Source organism: Dryobates pubescens, chromosome Z (assembly GCF_014839835.1).
Source record: "Dryobates pubescens isolate bDryPub1 chromosome Z, bDryPub1.pri, whole genome shotgun sequence".
NCBI lineage: Eukaryota > Metazoa > Chordata > Aves > Piciformes > Picidae > Dryobates > Dryobates pubescens.
This window is the reverse complement of record NC_071657.1, coordinates 97,795,666-97,812,341: the sequence shown is the minus strand read 5'-3', so window position 1 is coordinate 97,812,341 and position 16,676 is coordinate 97,795,666. Positions and strand designations below refer to the sequence as shown.

At 41.5% G+C, this 16,676-nt stretch overlaps 1 protein-coding gene across 1 annotated transcript in view; it reads right to left on the bottom strand.

Annotated features, from left to right (window-relative positions):
• The window catches only part of MAP3K1 (mitogen-activated protein kinase kinase kinase 1), a gene marked incomplete at its 5' end in the record, with an annotated part of 64,166 nt that extends 47,957 nt beyond the window's left edge, over window positions 1-16,209 (bottom strand). The window contains one exon of the mRNA XM_054178276.1: window positions 15,476-16,209. Within this exon, the coding sequence (XP_054034251.1) occupies window positions 15,476-16,209 (734 nt within the window). The remainder of the gene's footprint in view (window positions 1-15,475) is intronic.
• Between the last annotated feature and the right edge of the window lie 467 nt (window positions 16,210-16,676).

Genomic DNA, 16,676 nt, shown 5'->3' with positions numbered 1-16,676 from the left:
AGGCATACACACATATATATATGCGTGCCACAGTGTCTCAATTACTACACTACTCCTCATTCCATGAGCTGACATCGCACTACTCGGCAATATTTCACTTGTGAACACAACCTCTATGGCAGGCCTGAAAGGCATCCTTACTTCTTCTGGGTCCAAAATTCTCCCAACTCACACAATGTTTCTGCAAGCAGAAGACATCTGCTTCAATATTTTTCCCCTTTAACTCTGAATAAAGTATTTCAAAGACTAAGAACCAGGAGTAAGTGCTACATTGAGTCCATGGAACAACTGTAACTTCCATTGCTATTTTCCCTTCCCTCCCCCCCCCCGCCTTTAAAAGTGACTTCCAGATTTCTAACTTCATAGCAAATTCTGTGTGGTTTTTTCATGTCAGTGTGTCTAGAACAAATAACTCGTTGGTATGAAATTTTCTGCCACATACATACACCTGTACAATAGGAGTTGTGCATCTGCAATGAAAGCAAAGGCATAATTCTACAATTTCTCTGACTTTAATACCTTAAGAAAACATCCAAAAAAACCCTGAAATTATGTACGACACAGGACCTCCTTGTCAATAGACATTATTTGAAAGTATTTCATAAATTCAACTGCTTTCAAAAAACAGTATTAGACCTACAATGAGCATAATAAAGGAACAATATGTACTTTATTTTCTCATCTTACTTTTGAAAGATAGCTGCATAATTTTGCACGTACAAGAAAAGCTTTATTTAAATTAGCATTCCTGGGGCATCTGTGCTTTCAGGAAAATAGTCAAAATTAGAAATCTACCTATGAAACTCTAGTATAAAACCAAATTACAGAAAAGTGTTATCCCTTAACTCTCACCCTACTGTTTACTGCAGTGAAACAAAAATAAAATTGAAAGTACTTGGAACACATGCATACAACAGCAAACCCAGAAAAACAGGCCATAAATGACAATGTTGTGGGCAGTGAAGCCAAGACCAGTCCCTTTTCTCTCCACATGCCACTGTCAGACTCAAATCCCTACCAACACAGACTACAAATTTTGAGGCTGGCTGAGAAATCCTTGTCTCTTACGAGAGGTCCAAAAGCCCCATCATTTGCAAGCATTGCCATTTCACTTCCAGACTACCCTAAAAGAGTTCCTCACACAATTAACAGCACTAAATTCACCGAGATACTCTTTCCATGCAGCAGCTGAAACACGAAACTATGCTGAAATTAATGCATACATTCCATGGGGTAGTTTTTACTTCAATAACCAGTTTCCCATGAAGATTATCGAGCAGTTTTGCACACTATGATGCCCTAAAATAGAAAAAGGCAGTAAGTGAATCTGTCCTTTTAAGTGTCTTAATCTGGTTTCCAGAGCTTTTCCTGTTCATTTCAGTGGTCTAAAGGAATAGACTGATTCCTGGATTTCTGTTCAAAACCATCTTATAACAACTTCACACTACAAGAAAATTCTAGTCCCTTACAATAACCTCAAACTTTATTGGTTTACAAATTGGTAGATAAAAGCCAGCTAGTCTCTTTGAGAGCATTTAAACAGAAAGCACCTCCGGCAACATACAACATCTGAGAAAAGGATTTTTGCATTATTCTTAGAAGAATAATGCAATAACTTCAAATTAATGATGTAAATAATGTTTAATTTTGTGCACTCAGTCTTTAAAAAGCCAGAATAAGCCACATCTCTTAGAGCAAACCAGTTAATTTGTCCCTACCACCAGTTTCAGAAAGAGAGGGCATAACATTTCTGGAGGTGAAGGACTAACAGTGACTGCTAATGTCACATTCACATTACAAATGCTTCCCAGTTCATATGGAAGTACCTATAGTAGAAGTCTGGTTTTTTTTTGTTTTGTTGGGTTTTTTTGCTTTGTTTTTTAATTAAAAACAAAAATATTCAAGCCTCCTAAAGTTGTTACTTGCATTTGAAGCCTAAATTTGGTAACCAATTCTGTGTTTCAGTTGTATTTAAAATCCAACCTTCACTTTCTGCATAAGCCATTCTTATCAAAGGCAGAACACTAGAGAACAGAAGATACAAGAGAAATTCAGAACTTTAAATTTAAAAACAAAAAGTTTGTAACTTGAGGATTATAATTCAGACAGAAACACAATCAACACAGAAAGAAGAACAGAAGACAAGAATACATTTAAAACTCCAATACTAAAAAAAAAGAAATAAAAATACAGTGAATAAGCAAAAGGACAGTTACTTTGGAAAATAAAAAAGTGCCTAATTGCAAGAGAAAATCCAAATGGATATGGGAGGGGGAAAAAAAAAAGTTAGGTGAGGCTTGAGACACCTAAGCATTTTGTGACTTTTTTTTTTTCCATTTGATGCAGCACAACTCATTTCTGTTTGAACTGATTTCTGCAATACTCTGTACACTAAATTAGGTTAAAATACCTTCACATTGTAAAAATCTAAACATCCACAGCTTAAAAAGTGTCTTTGGGGCTTTTTCTTCTTCCTTCTGAAGCAAATTCTTAGTTGCTCACTCTCTGCACTAGACTCATTAGACCAATTTACAATTTTTAAACTGACTTATTTGAATAGAATAGAATAAACCAGGTTGGAAGAGACCTTCAAGATCATCGCTTCCAACTCATCATCCAACACCACTTAATCAACTAAACCATGCAACCAAGCATCCTGTCAAGCCTCGCCCTGAACACCCCCGGCGACGGCGACCCCATCACCTACTCGGGCAGCCCATTCCAGTGGGCAATCACTCTCTCTGTGTAAAACTTCCTCCTAACCGCCAGTCTAAACCTCCCCTGGTGCAGCCTGAGACTGTGTCCTCTTGTTCTGGTACTGGTTGCCTGGGAGAAGAGACCAACCTCTGCCTCACTACAACCCCCCTTCAGGTAGTTGTAGAGAGCAACAAGGTCACCCCTGAGTCTCCTCCTCTCCAGGCTAAGCAACCCCAGCTCCCTCAGTCTCTTCTCATAGGGCTGTGCTCCAAGCCCCTCACCAACCTTGTCGCCCTTCTCTGGACTGGTTCCAGCAAGTCAACCTCCTTCCTAAACTGAGGGGCCCAGAACTGGACACAGTACTCGAGGTGCAGCCTAACCAGTGCAGTGTACAGGGGCAGAATGGCCTCCCTGCTCCTGCTGGCCACACTGTTCCACTGCAAGAAGCCATAACCGTCTCATCCAAAATCAAGTGAAATTAAATGAAAATGAAGACTGCATTACCTTCAAGAACATTCATTATTTCTTGGAAAGATCAAACTGTAAAATCTACACTCTAAAGCTTTCCTCCGGAAGTTTCACGTGTATTTCTTAACAGAAAAAATCATAAGCAAAATCTCAGTTAAGTTGCATGTTGCCCACACTTCACAATCTGAGAATTTAAAAATCAATATCCATTAAAAAAGCAAAATCAAACAATCAGTAGTAACCTAAAGCAGAGCAAGGTTCCTTTAACAATTCATCTAAAGATAAGCAACATAAAATACAAACTAGGACTGATATTTGAAGCAGTAATAACTACTCCAACAGTGAAACAGTCATAAAAGTGTGGAAAAAGACTACAAGGTTTCACTGAACCAGCTGAAGAAAGGGGAAATTATCCTCCTTGTTACAAAGGAAATCTCTTTCACACAAGGGAAATCAGTGATAACTGAATCTGAAGCAATTCCCTGAGATGCTACCAAGAAAGCTTCTACTTAGTTGTGCTTCAGCATATGAAAGGATAAAGCAACAAATTAAACAGATGATTACCAAGCAGTCTGGTCACAGAGGCAGCTGTACTAGTTTATAGATATGTTATTGACATCCTTGTTGTGCGGTGACTCCTCAACCTTAGATAAAAGTAACCCGTGTTAACATATTAAAATCATCTATCCCAGCATTTATCCAATTATTATAAATTCATAATCCCATTTAATTTTATTTTGTTACATAATATAAATTTTATTTCAAAAGTTCTAAAGAAGCGGGGGGAAAAATCCACACCTCGTACAACTGTGGAAAGTGCTCTAATTTATTGATAGGATGGCTTAACTACCATCACTGAAAAAGTCACAGTATATTGATTTTAAGGTCTAAGAAAAGCACAGTATTCTGAAGAACCTTTACAAGACAAATGTCTAAGAAAAGAGGATGTATAAAGCATTTACTTTAATACAGTGTTAAATTCCTTATTACATTTACTAAAACAATCAAATATCAAGCAAACATTTGTAATCACTAAATATATGAGATTTATCTTACTTCTTATCAGAAGGTCTTGTATCACAACCTCTCAAAAATGGAACAGCAAATGACAAAGCAGTTCCCACTTTAAACAGGCGTGTAAGTGCTTTTGAAATCTCTATGAAACTACACCGCACATGTTAAAAATAGGAATAAAAATTGGTTTCCAGGAAGCACTGCGGGAAATACAGTTGCAGGAAAGTCTGTGTGTAAAACAAGCTATGCCCCTGTGTCTTACTAATGGACTGTTTATGGAAATACTTTTCTCAACAAATTAATCTTATACTAGGGACTGAAAGTGACCTGACTCTGAACTAGACCCAAAGACTGACATTAATTCAATGGTAATTGCTACACTAAACTAAACGGCAATCTGTGACTAGAGTGACAGAGCCCCAAGTCTATGCAGATATCGCACAAGTCCATGCTTTAAAATGGAGTTAGAACAAGGATGACTTCAGCCCAAGCAGCACAGGACCAGTGAAGAAGAGGCTGTCTCATAATCCTATCTAAAAAACTAAATGTATTTGCATAGTTAGCTTCAGTTTTATTTCTAACAATAAGCACTATGTGAACAGTCAGATACAGGGCCCAATCTGTATCCCTCTGAACACAGCAGATAGGGAAGGTCAACACTTTCAGAAGACAGCCTTCCCATCTACTCAACTGTTATGTTTGGGTTAAGCATTAGCCAGCCAGTCATGCATCTAGATAAACTTATAAGCAAGCTGAAGAGTTTGTGTGTGGGGTTTTGTTGTTAGTTTTTTTTTTAAATACCCAGACTCCCCATTCACAGCTTTTGAAAGTTAAAAATTTTAAATCCTCTAATTAGTGACCACAAATAAGTAAACGGGTAACCCAATACCACCTTATCAAAAGTTGCCATGGTAAGAACCAACTACATTAACAACTTCCCTTATGAAAGCCAGCTTTGTCCCCTCCCAGTTATAAAAACATTACATTTATTTGAATGTGGAAAGGGAGTAACAGTGCTAGACCCATACTGTCTCATTTCCCATTTCCTTTTAGATACCAAAATTAAGATGTTGCCACAATAAGGCTCAAAATGTTATGAAGCAGACACTGGGCCTTCAAGAGAAAAAGATCTTGGTTCTCTAAGTGAACAAAAGGGAGGGGAAAAAAAAGAACAAGATCTACATAGCATTTTGTGTTCTCTGAATGCAATTGTAAATAAATCCAAGGAAACATTTGCATACATTGACTAACTGATAAATGCAAAACCCTTGCCCAACTACAAGAAAATTTTGCTTTTATGCATACACACTAATTATTCATGGTTTCAAGCAAAAAAGTAGTAAAACAAATTCCACAAGCCTCAATCAAATAATAAATTTGCCATCATATCTGCTGCACAAGAAAGGGTTTTGAAATCTATACATAAGTGTCTTCTCCTGCAAGGATTAACTGAAAATACTTAATGGAAAGAGCCTCTTAAGGTGCCAGCTCCCGTAACACAAGTTGCATTGTCCCCACAGAGTGGAAGCACAGCTGGTCCCACCTAGTATAACTAGTAGAACTCTTTTGCACAGATGACAGCATTTCACAGAATCACAGGAGTGTTCGGGTTGGAAAAGACCCTTGGGATCACCAAGTCCAACCAATAACCTTACTCTACATGGTTCACCTCTAAGCCCCAAGCACCACATCCAAATGACCCTTAAACACATCTAGGGCTGGTGACTCAACCACCTCCCTGGGCAGCACATTCCAATGCCTGACCACTCTTTCTGGGAAAAGATTTTCCTAATGTCCAGTCTAAAGCTACATGGTTACAGCTTTAGACATTCCCTTTTCTTCTATCACTAATTACCTGTGAGACAGGACCAGCACTAGCCTCTCTACAACATCCTTTCAGGTAGTTGTAGAGAGCAATGAGGTCTCCCCTCAGCCTTCTCTTTTTCAAACTAAACAGCCTCAGCTCCTTCAGTCACACTTCACAAGATTTATTCTCCAGGCCCTTCATCAGCTTTGCTGCCTTCCCTTGCACTTGCTGCAGCACCTCCACATCTCTCTTGTACCGAGTTGCCCAGAACTGAACACAATAGTTGAGGTATGGCCTCATCAGAGCTCAGTACAAGGTGACAATCTCCTGCTGCACACAGCATTTCTGATACAAACCATGAAGCCATTGCCTTTCTTGGCCACCTGGGCACATTGCTGGCTCATGTTCATCTGCTTGTCAACTAGAAACGCCAGGTCCCTCTGTCAGACAACTTCCCAGCCACACTTCCCCAGGCCTGTAAATTGCTTGGGGTTGTGACCCAAGTGCAGGGCCTGGCATTTGGCCTGGTTTAAACTTATCCCAGTAACGTTGGCCCATCAATCCAACCTATCCAGATTTCAGAGATCTGGAAATGCACAACTGCACAAGTCAGTTCTTGTGACAGCTTTCACTGCTATATCCTTTGAATTTGGGTTATAACCATGGCAGAAACTCACAGTTTTTAGCTATTTCACAAATCAGCATGGTCCACCTTACTAACTAGACAGGTCCCATACCAAAATTTATGCAGCTGAAGGCCACAATATGCACACCACTTACCTAGTCATCAAGAGTACAACGGGCTTTATGCTAGCATAGCCTTGCTGCCAGTAGCTTGGCAGAGCTGACAAGCAGAGAAACTTCAGAATACTGCAAGAGTTATGCATATGTCCCCAAGGAAGGCACAGTCATAATTCAGGTCCTGCTTTTCCTCTGCATTGGGATTCACGTTTTGCATGATACCCAGATTAGAGAAGTTTCATCTATTCAGTGTCAGTCTTACTTTATTTCAGCCTAAGACACCAAAATCACAAGCGTGTGATATAGGCTTGCTCACAAAGAATCTAGTAAAGCCTATAAGATTTCACCATTGCATTGGCTTTACTAGAGGCTCACTCACAAGATTAAAACATGCATTTTTGTTTAAGGACAACCTATCTATGATTATGCTGCTTAGAAATAAACAGACAAATATTAAAAAAAAAAGAAAAATAAATAAAAAAATGTCAGGGACCCATTTTGATGAAGCCCCTACAGAACTTTGCCTGCATAGTAGAACCTGGCAGATTTCCTACTAGTTTCCCTTGCTAGCTCCTCGGCAATCCACTTTCTGGACTGAAAGGAAGCCAAAAGCTAAAAGTTCTGGCTGTGCTCTCCTCTGCAGTCTTGATTCCCAGGGTCTACAAGTGGCCTGCCCTGGCACCAGATCTATATTCCCATTTGCAGTCAACTCTAAAATGCAGGAATTAATTCATATGTAGCTGATTTCAAAACGCTGAAGCATTTGTCCTTCCCCACTTGGCTTTGCTGGGCCTCCTCCCTAGTGGAAGAACTGTGAAATACTGTCATAAACACACAGCTCACAGCAGGTCAGAACAAGCAAACTCGAGAGCATACCCATTTTCTGCTGAGGTATTAAGGGGATTCATATACTTCAGCATGTTTATCAGGACAAGATGTTTTACCATTGCACCCAAGCATGCTGCAACGTAACCACATGCTTAAACAAAACTGAAGAAAAAGCAGCACTGTTCCTCTTAGCACACACATACATAGCTTTCTAAAGAGCGAGCTAATCAGTAAAGATTTATGTAAACAATGTAATTTCAATTTCTACTCCAACTGAGTTTAGTAGATAAATATTAAACCATTTCATTAGTTCAATACCCTTAAAGAAAACAGGGGAATAATCTGGTTAAAGACACTACCTTTCTCAGAAATAAGAGTTTTCACAAAGGATTGGGATGTTATTAGTAAATATCACAAAGTATCCCAAGAACAACAGCCACAGAAAGTTGCTAACATTGATGTATTTGCTACAGACAGTAAACATTTGAAAGAGATGTCATCAAGACCTTTCCCAGGGACATCTCATGAGGTAACTTTCAGCTCAAAGCCTTACAACATTTTTTTTTCCTCACTTCAGAAAAGGAAGTAGTCCAGCTTCTATTGTAGAAAAGAAACAGAATTTGTAGAAGAGTTCAGAATTGCAGTCTGCAAAACCCAATTTCTTTTGTGCATTGAAAAATTGGACTGAGAAATTCTTCTGGGCTGAAATGATAAGCACTTCTGATATAAGGAAACATTTCACATGTTTTACTGATCTGCTGCTTGCTAACATTTTCCTTCCTGCTTTACACTCCCAGGAGAGTCACTTGGGCTCATCTGAGTTTTAAGCACATGAAAAAGCTTTGTTTTAAAGGACTGAATCTTTCACTACAAGCAGTACAGTTGAAATAAATGATGACAGTAACCATTTTCAACAGAGGCATGCTGACCTGCAGCAGAAGCCAAAAGCAGCGGGCAGATATTACACCACTATAACCCACTGCAGTAATTTTAAATTGGCCTGTAACATCTAAGCAAAACACTTTTCCAATCATTAACATTTCTTCCTCACTCAGCTTGCTGAAGGTATCAGCGTACATTGGTTTACAATACTGAACACATCCTTAACATGAAAGCAACTTTGCATAGATGGAAGATGTCTTAGTTTAATCCAAAATATTTTATTACTCAGTACCCTGATGGGGATTACCTACCTTCTTAAAAAAGTCAGTCTGAGTGTCTGCCTGCAAACCACTTTTCACAGTGAGAGAAATCACATAGATCAGTCATCGAATCCTGCCTGTGTCAGTTTGGAATACTGCATTTTAAAAATTACAATGCTAAAGCCTATCCTCAAGACATCTGTGTGGCTTGTTGACTTTCATTTCATACCTTCTTCTACACAAGACCTTTTTGTAATACTAACTTAAAACAAATGCAGAGAACAATCTGCATGTCTTCAAGACCTCTTCTCCATCTAACCTTGCTTTTCCTCCCAAGAGCCTCTGGGGAAGATAAGAAACACACAGCTGTAACTCAGAGTAAATTCTTGTCAGGGATGAAAAATGAATTCTCAGTTAATTTTAAGATGTTTGAAGAACATATGAATAAGACAGTGTCTAGCAGGATGTAGCAGTTTAGGAGATCCTAACCCTGCAGTTAAAAACAGAAAACTACTTCTGCTGGTTACCTTGCCAGAAGCCAAGAAGCAGTGAAGAGCCTCATTACATTAGTGCAGTAGAGAGAAAAATACATGGAAAAATTCATAGAAAGTATGAAAACTAACAGAAATTCCAGTGCACAGGAGCATCCAATGTGCCTGCAGACCTTAGGAAACCTAGTGTATTGAGCTATTTATTACAGATAAATGCAGAATTTGCAATTAAGAACCCAACAAAATGTTCTGGAACTATACACAGGTAATACTGAAATAACTTTTAAAAACCATACTACTATATTAATATGCATAAGTTTAAGAGAATTCAGGTCCACTCCATTTCAAACCCAGCTGTTTATATTTCTATTTCAAGTCTGTACTTCAACTTTATATAACTATATGAGCCACCACTTGGGGATTTTTTTAACATGAACCGAAAAATTTGTTTAAAAAAAACACCCAAACAACATAAAACAGAATTTTATTTTTTTTTTAAACTTCAACATTTAAAATAATTGCAGAACCATTTTAGTATCTGAAAGGAACAATCATGAAGATACAAGCACAACAGTCATACAGGACAAAAAAAGTCCTCAGTAGAGTGAAATACATACCACTGCACCAAAACAAGTAGTATTAGCGGCATACCTTTGAGTGTTAACTACCAGCTCAAAAAAGGACCTAATTGTCCTTGCCCACAGCTGACTCATCTCAGTTTGCTCAATAGCAGCAAAGATGCTTGAGAAAAGGATGAAGAGCTCAGAAAATAACGTCAGATGTGGTCACATGTCAGTGTGGTCTAGCAGGTGCAAGTCATTTTTCCAGCATTCTACTCTTACCTTCCACAGTGACCTTGGGTAAATTACAACATGCTGCAGTATCAAGCACAAGGAGAACTCTATCGATGACAAGTACTAGGGAAGAATTGAACTTCCCCAGTATAGTGAGTGTCTTAGCAACCATTACACTAAAAATCAAGATATTATGATGAGAAAGAGGAGAATGTACAATACTCTGTTACATTTCCACGAATTATGCGAGTAGTTTACATTTCAGGGACACAAAAGAAATTATGTAGACGGTGTGAAACAAAGATAGACTAACTTGAACTCCAGTTTAATCTCACATCATAGAAACAGGAATATTCAATGACATTATAAATCTGAAGAATAAAACACTTTATGCAAACATCTTCAAATCCTTAGTCATCAGAAGCTGAGCACTAGTGAAAAAATGGATATTTCTAAGGAAAACTGAAAAGTGATCAGCTCCAACAGCTTTTCAGACAATCTGAGAAGTATTTTGTTTCCAGACACAAGATAATTCTCAACTTAAAATGGCTCTTAATTACCAATATGCTGTTTTTCTCAGGACATTTTCCAGCCAAGATCCAATAAAACTGATCTCCCAGCAAAAGCAACAGAACTCCCTGACCAACCAAAACCTAAAAAGAAACCAAGAAACAAACAAAACCCCAAAGAACCCCAACAACAACAAACCAACCAAAAACCTAAAAAAACACCACACACACAAAACCCACACTGCAACAAAACCAAACATAGCTTATCAAAAAACAATCAATTCTGTTCACCACACAGCAGGATTCTCCAGTTCTGCAGTGTGGTGAGAACAGGAAATAGGAAGTGCCCTGCAGGCAACACACTCAGCCTCCGGGTAAAGATTAAAAAGGAAGCAAGCAACTGAAAGCAACTTTCCATTTAACCACGTTCTCCTAGTCATCTAGAGACAATTAATGAAGCCTTCTTAAGGGCTTTCTACCCACTTTGCCTCAAGCAAAAGAGTGACTGTATTTCTAGAGTTCTAAGCAAAAGCAAAGCAAGTAAAAAGTAAAATAGGATGACTCTTGCATCTTCAAAGAGATTCCTCCAAGAACATCAGGATTAACATTAGAAACTCAGAACTCAAACTGTATCTGTTTTCCCATCACCCACTGCTGCTGAAAACTTGCTTTACAAGTTTGCTTAAAGAGCAACTACATGGTAATGTGTAACTTCTATTTTAAATGAGCTTATCCAAGTTTCACCAATACTGAAAGATGGCAACCACTAGCAGCATTCCCAACCACCCTACCCCGAAGTATTTGTTTCTACTCCTGCCTCATCCTCTTCTGCACCACAGTAAACTTTTCCACAGCTGCACCGTTACCTTTACTCCAACTTAAAATAACAACAAATGCATTAGCACACTGAAGATTCTCATGATGTTCAAATCCATCATACAAAAGGAAAAAAACCCAAACCAAATCTCCAAATATTGCACTCTACACATGTGACCTTTGACTAACGGAACAATTGCACATGTCTACACACAGGTATGGTACTAAGCAGTATTTAGACTCCACTGAGAGTCAGCGGAGACTGAACCTTTGGTATCACTAAATCCAGTGAGACAGAAAGCTCCAGATTAATTAGCTACAATCTATTTACTTAGCATAGGAACAAAGAAACTGCCATACTAGATCAGACTATTTAAGCAGAACCCTACTACTTGCAATAACTAAGACTGAGAAAAATCAGACATGGTAAAGGGTGACCCTCTTCCAAAAGTACTCTCAAGCCACAGAACAGATAGGAACTGAATTTTCTCTCACAGTGGCATCCAGCTCAAAATAGAAGCAGAAAAATTTGTGGCTTATTTAAGCAGCTGGTTAAAAATATCCAGCATTATGGACTTGGTTAAAAGATGTAAAATTACATACTACCTTAGCTAAGAATAGCCAAGGTCAATAATAAGCAGTATATGTTATTTTAGCTACATTTTGACAACACAAAGATACCATAACTTCATTTAAAAATAAAAAGGCAAGTCAAATCTTGGCCACACTGCACTTCGACTGTATCTGCTCTCCCTCTGTGCCTGCCCCATTTCCCTGTCCAGTACCCTGTTAAAGCATTCATGCCCCGTGAAAGTCAAAGGTGCTACAAATTAACAAGCAGAGATAAATCTGAGCTTTTACATGCACATTTCTACACAGTCAAAACTTTCTCATTTTACAGTGTGTCTTTGGTGTCTCACACAAGGGTCAAAAAGAACTGCAGAAAATACAGTGTAACTATCTACAAAGGTTATTCTGCAGGTGAACAATCTGAGAAATCTCTCATATCTAGCACATGCATTTTCAAATTCAAAATTTTCACCCAAGTCACATAGTATATGGTTAACATATGCAGAGAAGATGAACTGCAGCATTTCCTGCTTTTCATTTTTATAAATACATGGTCATGGCAGTATAGCTAATCCTGTACTTTGGGATGTAATAAGTCACCTACACCAACTTCAGGCACAAATAAACACCACTTAAAGGGTTGAGATGCTTTAAAATAACATTGTTAAGGTCCCAGAGAAGAAGGAACATTTTGCTCTCACAGATTTACCTCAAGTACCAGGAAACCATACTAGAGTTATCACTGAACTCACTGTTTGGATCAGTTCACATAAACCAAAGCAATATGCTGTCAGTATAGTTGTAGGGTAAGATGTCTGAAGTGCTTTATGTTGAAGCTGCACTTCCTATTAATACAAGTCACTCCTCTTACAGTGATATAAAAAGATAGTTTACGAAGTTAACAGTCTTTAGTGAAAATATTTGTTTTACTGCTGTGACAAGCAGAATGCTTGAGAGGCTAAAGGGGGAAAAAAAGCAGTATTTGCATCTAAGACTTAACAGGAAAGTCAATTTCCCTTCTTAGTTTCATTGTAAGACTCATGCAGGTCTTCCAGCACCAACAGAAACAGAAAATCTACTTAAAAATAAAGTAACTGTAATACCAAAGGGACTGATGGAGGGACTTGGGAACAAGCACACTATTTTTTAACAGTAGATCCTTAACAGGAAAGCACAACTACTGTATTCAAAAACAGAATAGAAAAAAAAAAAACACCAACGTTCACATAATACATTGTTTTGATTATGCCCTTCAGTTTGATTCTTAATAAATATCTGGGCAACAGCTGCACACAAATTTAATGTGCAATCTGCTAAGTGTTGCATACAAATTAACCTTCTTCCTTTGGCTAGAACAAGTCAATTAATATTACAGGAAGGGCAGAGAGGTATTTTAAATTCTTGATACAGCCTGACAAAGCAGTATTTTGTCTAACATCTGGGTACTAGTAATACGACATACAGAATTGCTGATATCTCTACAAATGCTTACATACAGTATTTTGAAGAGCAATCACTATTAATATTGCCATATATTTTATCTGTATTTATGATAAATTCAAAGTACACTACTTCACTAAATACTAAAGAAAAAAGTACTTGGCATTTAGTATTTCCACTATTTGCTAACATTCCTAGTCAAATGTCAAAGAGCATTTAGAAGGGCTGTGTGTTGTAGACACTCAAAACACTGACTTGTCCAAATGCAGGTACATAAAAGCAAGCAAAATTGTCCATGCAAAAGGAAAAAAACAAATCCACAGATGCTCGGTCACAGACAGTGTGGGACTGCCAAGCAAGGCCAGACTCTGTTTTTCAGCATTAATACACATACACACACACACAGATATATATATATATTCCTGATCCTCTAATATCAAACCTAACTCACATTTGCCATCATTATAAGACTGAATTGTTTTAAATGTGTTCCAGCATGGATTCTTTGTTTTCCTCGAAAACCATGAAATTGGTATAGTATGAAATACAGTACACTACAATTTCAGAGACAAAGATGGAGCTAAGGGTCATAAAAATACAAGTTACTTGCTTACACCCATACCTCTTCCCCCAACACTTCAGATTTCCCACTAATCCTACTGTAAGTGCAGAGGCATTTGTCTATCACGACTGCAGTTTATCTAGTATCTTTATACTGCCCTAGAAATAGACCAAAATTCACCTGAATTGTTGAGAATTTATAAAAACAGTACAACAGTCTAGAAAACAGTTCTAATTAACAGTTCTATCTAGAACAAACAAGCCTTTAAAAAATACACTTGAGGTTTAACTGACATAAGACACAACTGAAAAGAATTACACAAGTCATGGATCCAAGCTGGAACTAGATTTCTTATGCAGTTTAAATAACTAACCAAGCAGTAAGACAGTATTATAACAGATCCTTGGATAGTAATAATAAGTCCCTAAACTCCATAGTCCACATGATATAAAACCTGACATGCAATCCATAGGAAGTTGCGAACTGCACATCAAAATTACACCGTCACTACTGCAGCGCCTTCCTCCACGTATACCAGTTAGAACTAGCAACTGCATATTAAAGCTTTAATGTGGTCTGAAGTACTTAGACCGCTTCACCATCGACTGGGTTTGCTTTCATCCTGAATACTTCTACACATGTCAAAACAAGCAGAATATGGGCAGTTCTATAAAACCTCAAGAAAAAGAACTTAGCACGTAACACATACGGAAGGCAAATAAGGGCTACAAACACCAGGGTATTAAGTGAAACCATTGAAATATATCACCTAGACTAAACCACCACAAAATTACTTTCTCTTGGAAAAAAAAAATTATGGACGACTAATATTTGAAAGCCTTTCCTCCCTCACTAAGAATTAAACAAATCAGTTCTGCAATTTTACGATGCTGCGAATTGGAATTAGGCTTCGGGTAAGTCCTTTGAAAAACAAACAGACAAACAAAAAAACTCCTTGAAGTTCGTGGAGCATGCTGCCAGGACAGCGCGGGGAGCGGTCAGGTGCCCGGTGAGCACCCGAGCGGTCTTACAGCAGCCGCCCGAACCGCGGCGCAGCCCACGCCTGGTACCGCAGAGCTGTGGGCAGAGTCCGCGAGCTCCGAGGACTGACACATCCGGCCGCGGCCCCGCCACCACCCCGAGCTCACACTTCAAAGACTTTCGGGACTCCGGCATAAAAGCACTCCCCACAAACACACACGCCACCCCCCGCAGCTCGGCTCCTATGACGCCGGCCACCGGGCCCCGCGCTGCCCCGCGCCGCTGACAGCTGCGGAAGGCCGAAGAGGCAGCCCGGCCGCCACTCCTCCCCTGCCCACGCACCAAGTGCCCCCCGCGTCCCGTAGGAAGGCGGCGGACTAAGGCTGCCCGCCGCGTCTCACCCCTACGATCCACGGGCAGCTCCCGCCGCCCCCGCATCCGCCGCCGGCCCGTGGCCAGACGGCGGCCGGGCGCCCGCGAGGGTGAACGGGGCGCTGAAGCCTACCCCGAAACATCCTCGCGGAAACGGACCCGCCGCCGCCGTTGTCACTCGCGGCCGCCCGTGGTCGAGCTCTGCCCACTCACACATACCACCTCCCGCCAGAGCCCACTCACCTCGACGGGGGGGACGGCTCCATCCTCCGCTCCGCGACAGTGTCGGTCCCCGCTGGGATCCCCGCCGGCAGCGGCTCCAGGATCTCAGCGCAACGGCTAGGGGAGGCAGCCGGGCTAGCGGGGCTGGAGCGGGGCGGCCTGGGCAGGTAGTGAAGCAGGAGAGTCTCGGGGGGCTCTGGCGAGGAGGAGGAGCAGTCGGCGGCCGGGGCGGCGGCGAGGAAGAGGGGAGCCTCGGGCAGCCGGTCCAGCTCCACACTCCGCACTTTGCGCAGTTGCTTCCGCCTCCAGTCAGAGCGCTGCTCCCGGCAGCCGCTGCCGCCCGCCTCCCGCAGGAGCCCTCCGCTGCTCCCGGCGACACTCCCCGCGACCACGCCGCCCTTCAAGCTCCCGCAGGCAGCAGCAGCGGCCGCCTCCTCGCCGCTGCCCGAAGATAATCCCAACGACGAGGTGCGATTCCCTGCCGCCGCCATTTTCTCTGGCGGGTTACATCGCACTCCTGAGTACCAGAGCCACCCAGCACTTCTAACTGCTGCGGAAACAGCGCTGCCTGCGCAAACAGCGTAGGGAGGAGGCGGGAGACGGGTGCCTATTGGTAGCGGCGAGCGGCGCGGGGCGGGGTAGCCGCCTGTAGGTACAGCAGGGCGGAGCCACGCGTGGTCCCGCCCCGCCCGCCCCCGCGCAGGTGTCGGCCGTTGGAGGGAGCCGCGCCCACCGCCTAGCGACACGTCCGCTCGTCAGGAGCAGGCGGAGGTGCTGGGCGGGCAGGATGTTCCTGCCCTCACGTATCCCGTCCCACGTGTGGGAGTGTGGTAGATGTTCTGGTGGCCCCGGGTTGGGGGTCTACCGCACGGGCCAGCCGCCAATCTGCGAGGAGCTGGGACGCTCCCGAAACTCCGGGCGGCGCCGCGACGCAGCTCGCAGCACTTCCTCTGTGTGCTTTCTCTCTCTAGCACACCCAAACTTCCCCCGGCGACGTCCTCCCAGTAGCCGGCCGAGGAGCGCGGAGAGAGTAAAATGCCTGCAGTGCCTTGCTGCGCTGCGGCGAGCTGCCGGGAAATCGCTGCCGTGAAATCGCTGCCGTGAAATCGCTGCCGTGCCCGAGCTTACCTGCTCAGTCCTCTCTGGGTTTAGTAGGAAGTTCAATGCACATCCTTGCTTTGCAGCCTGCGCGCGTGCCTCGCGGGGCTGCCCTCACTCGGCA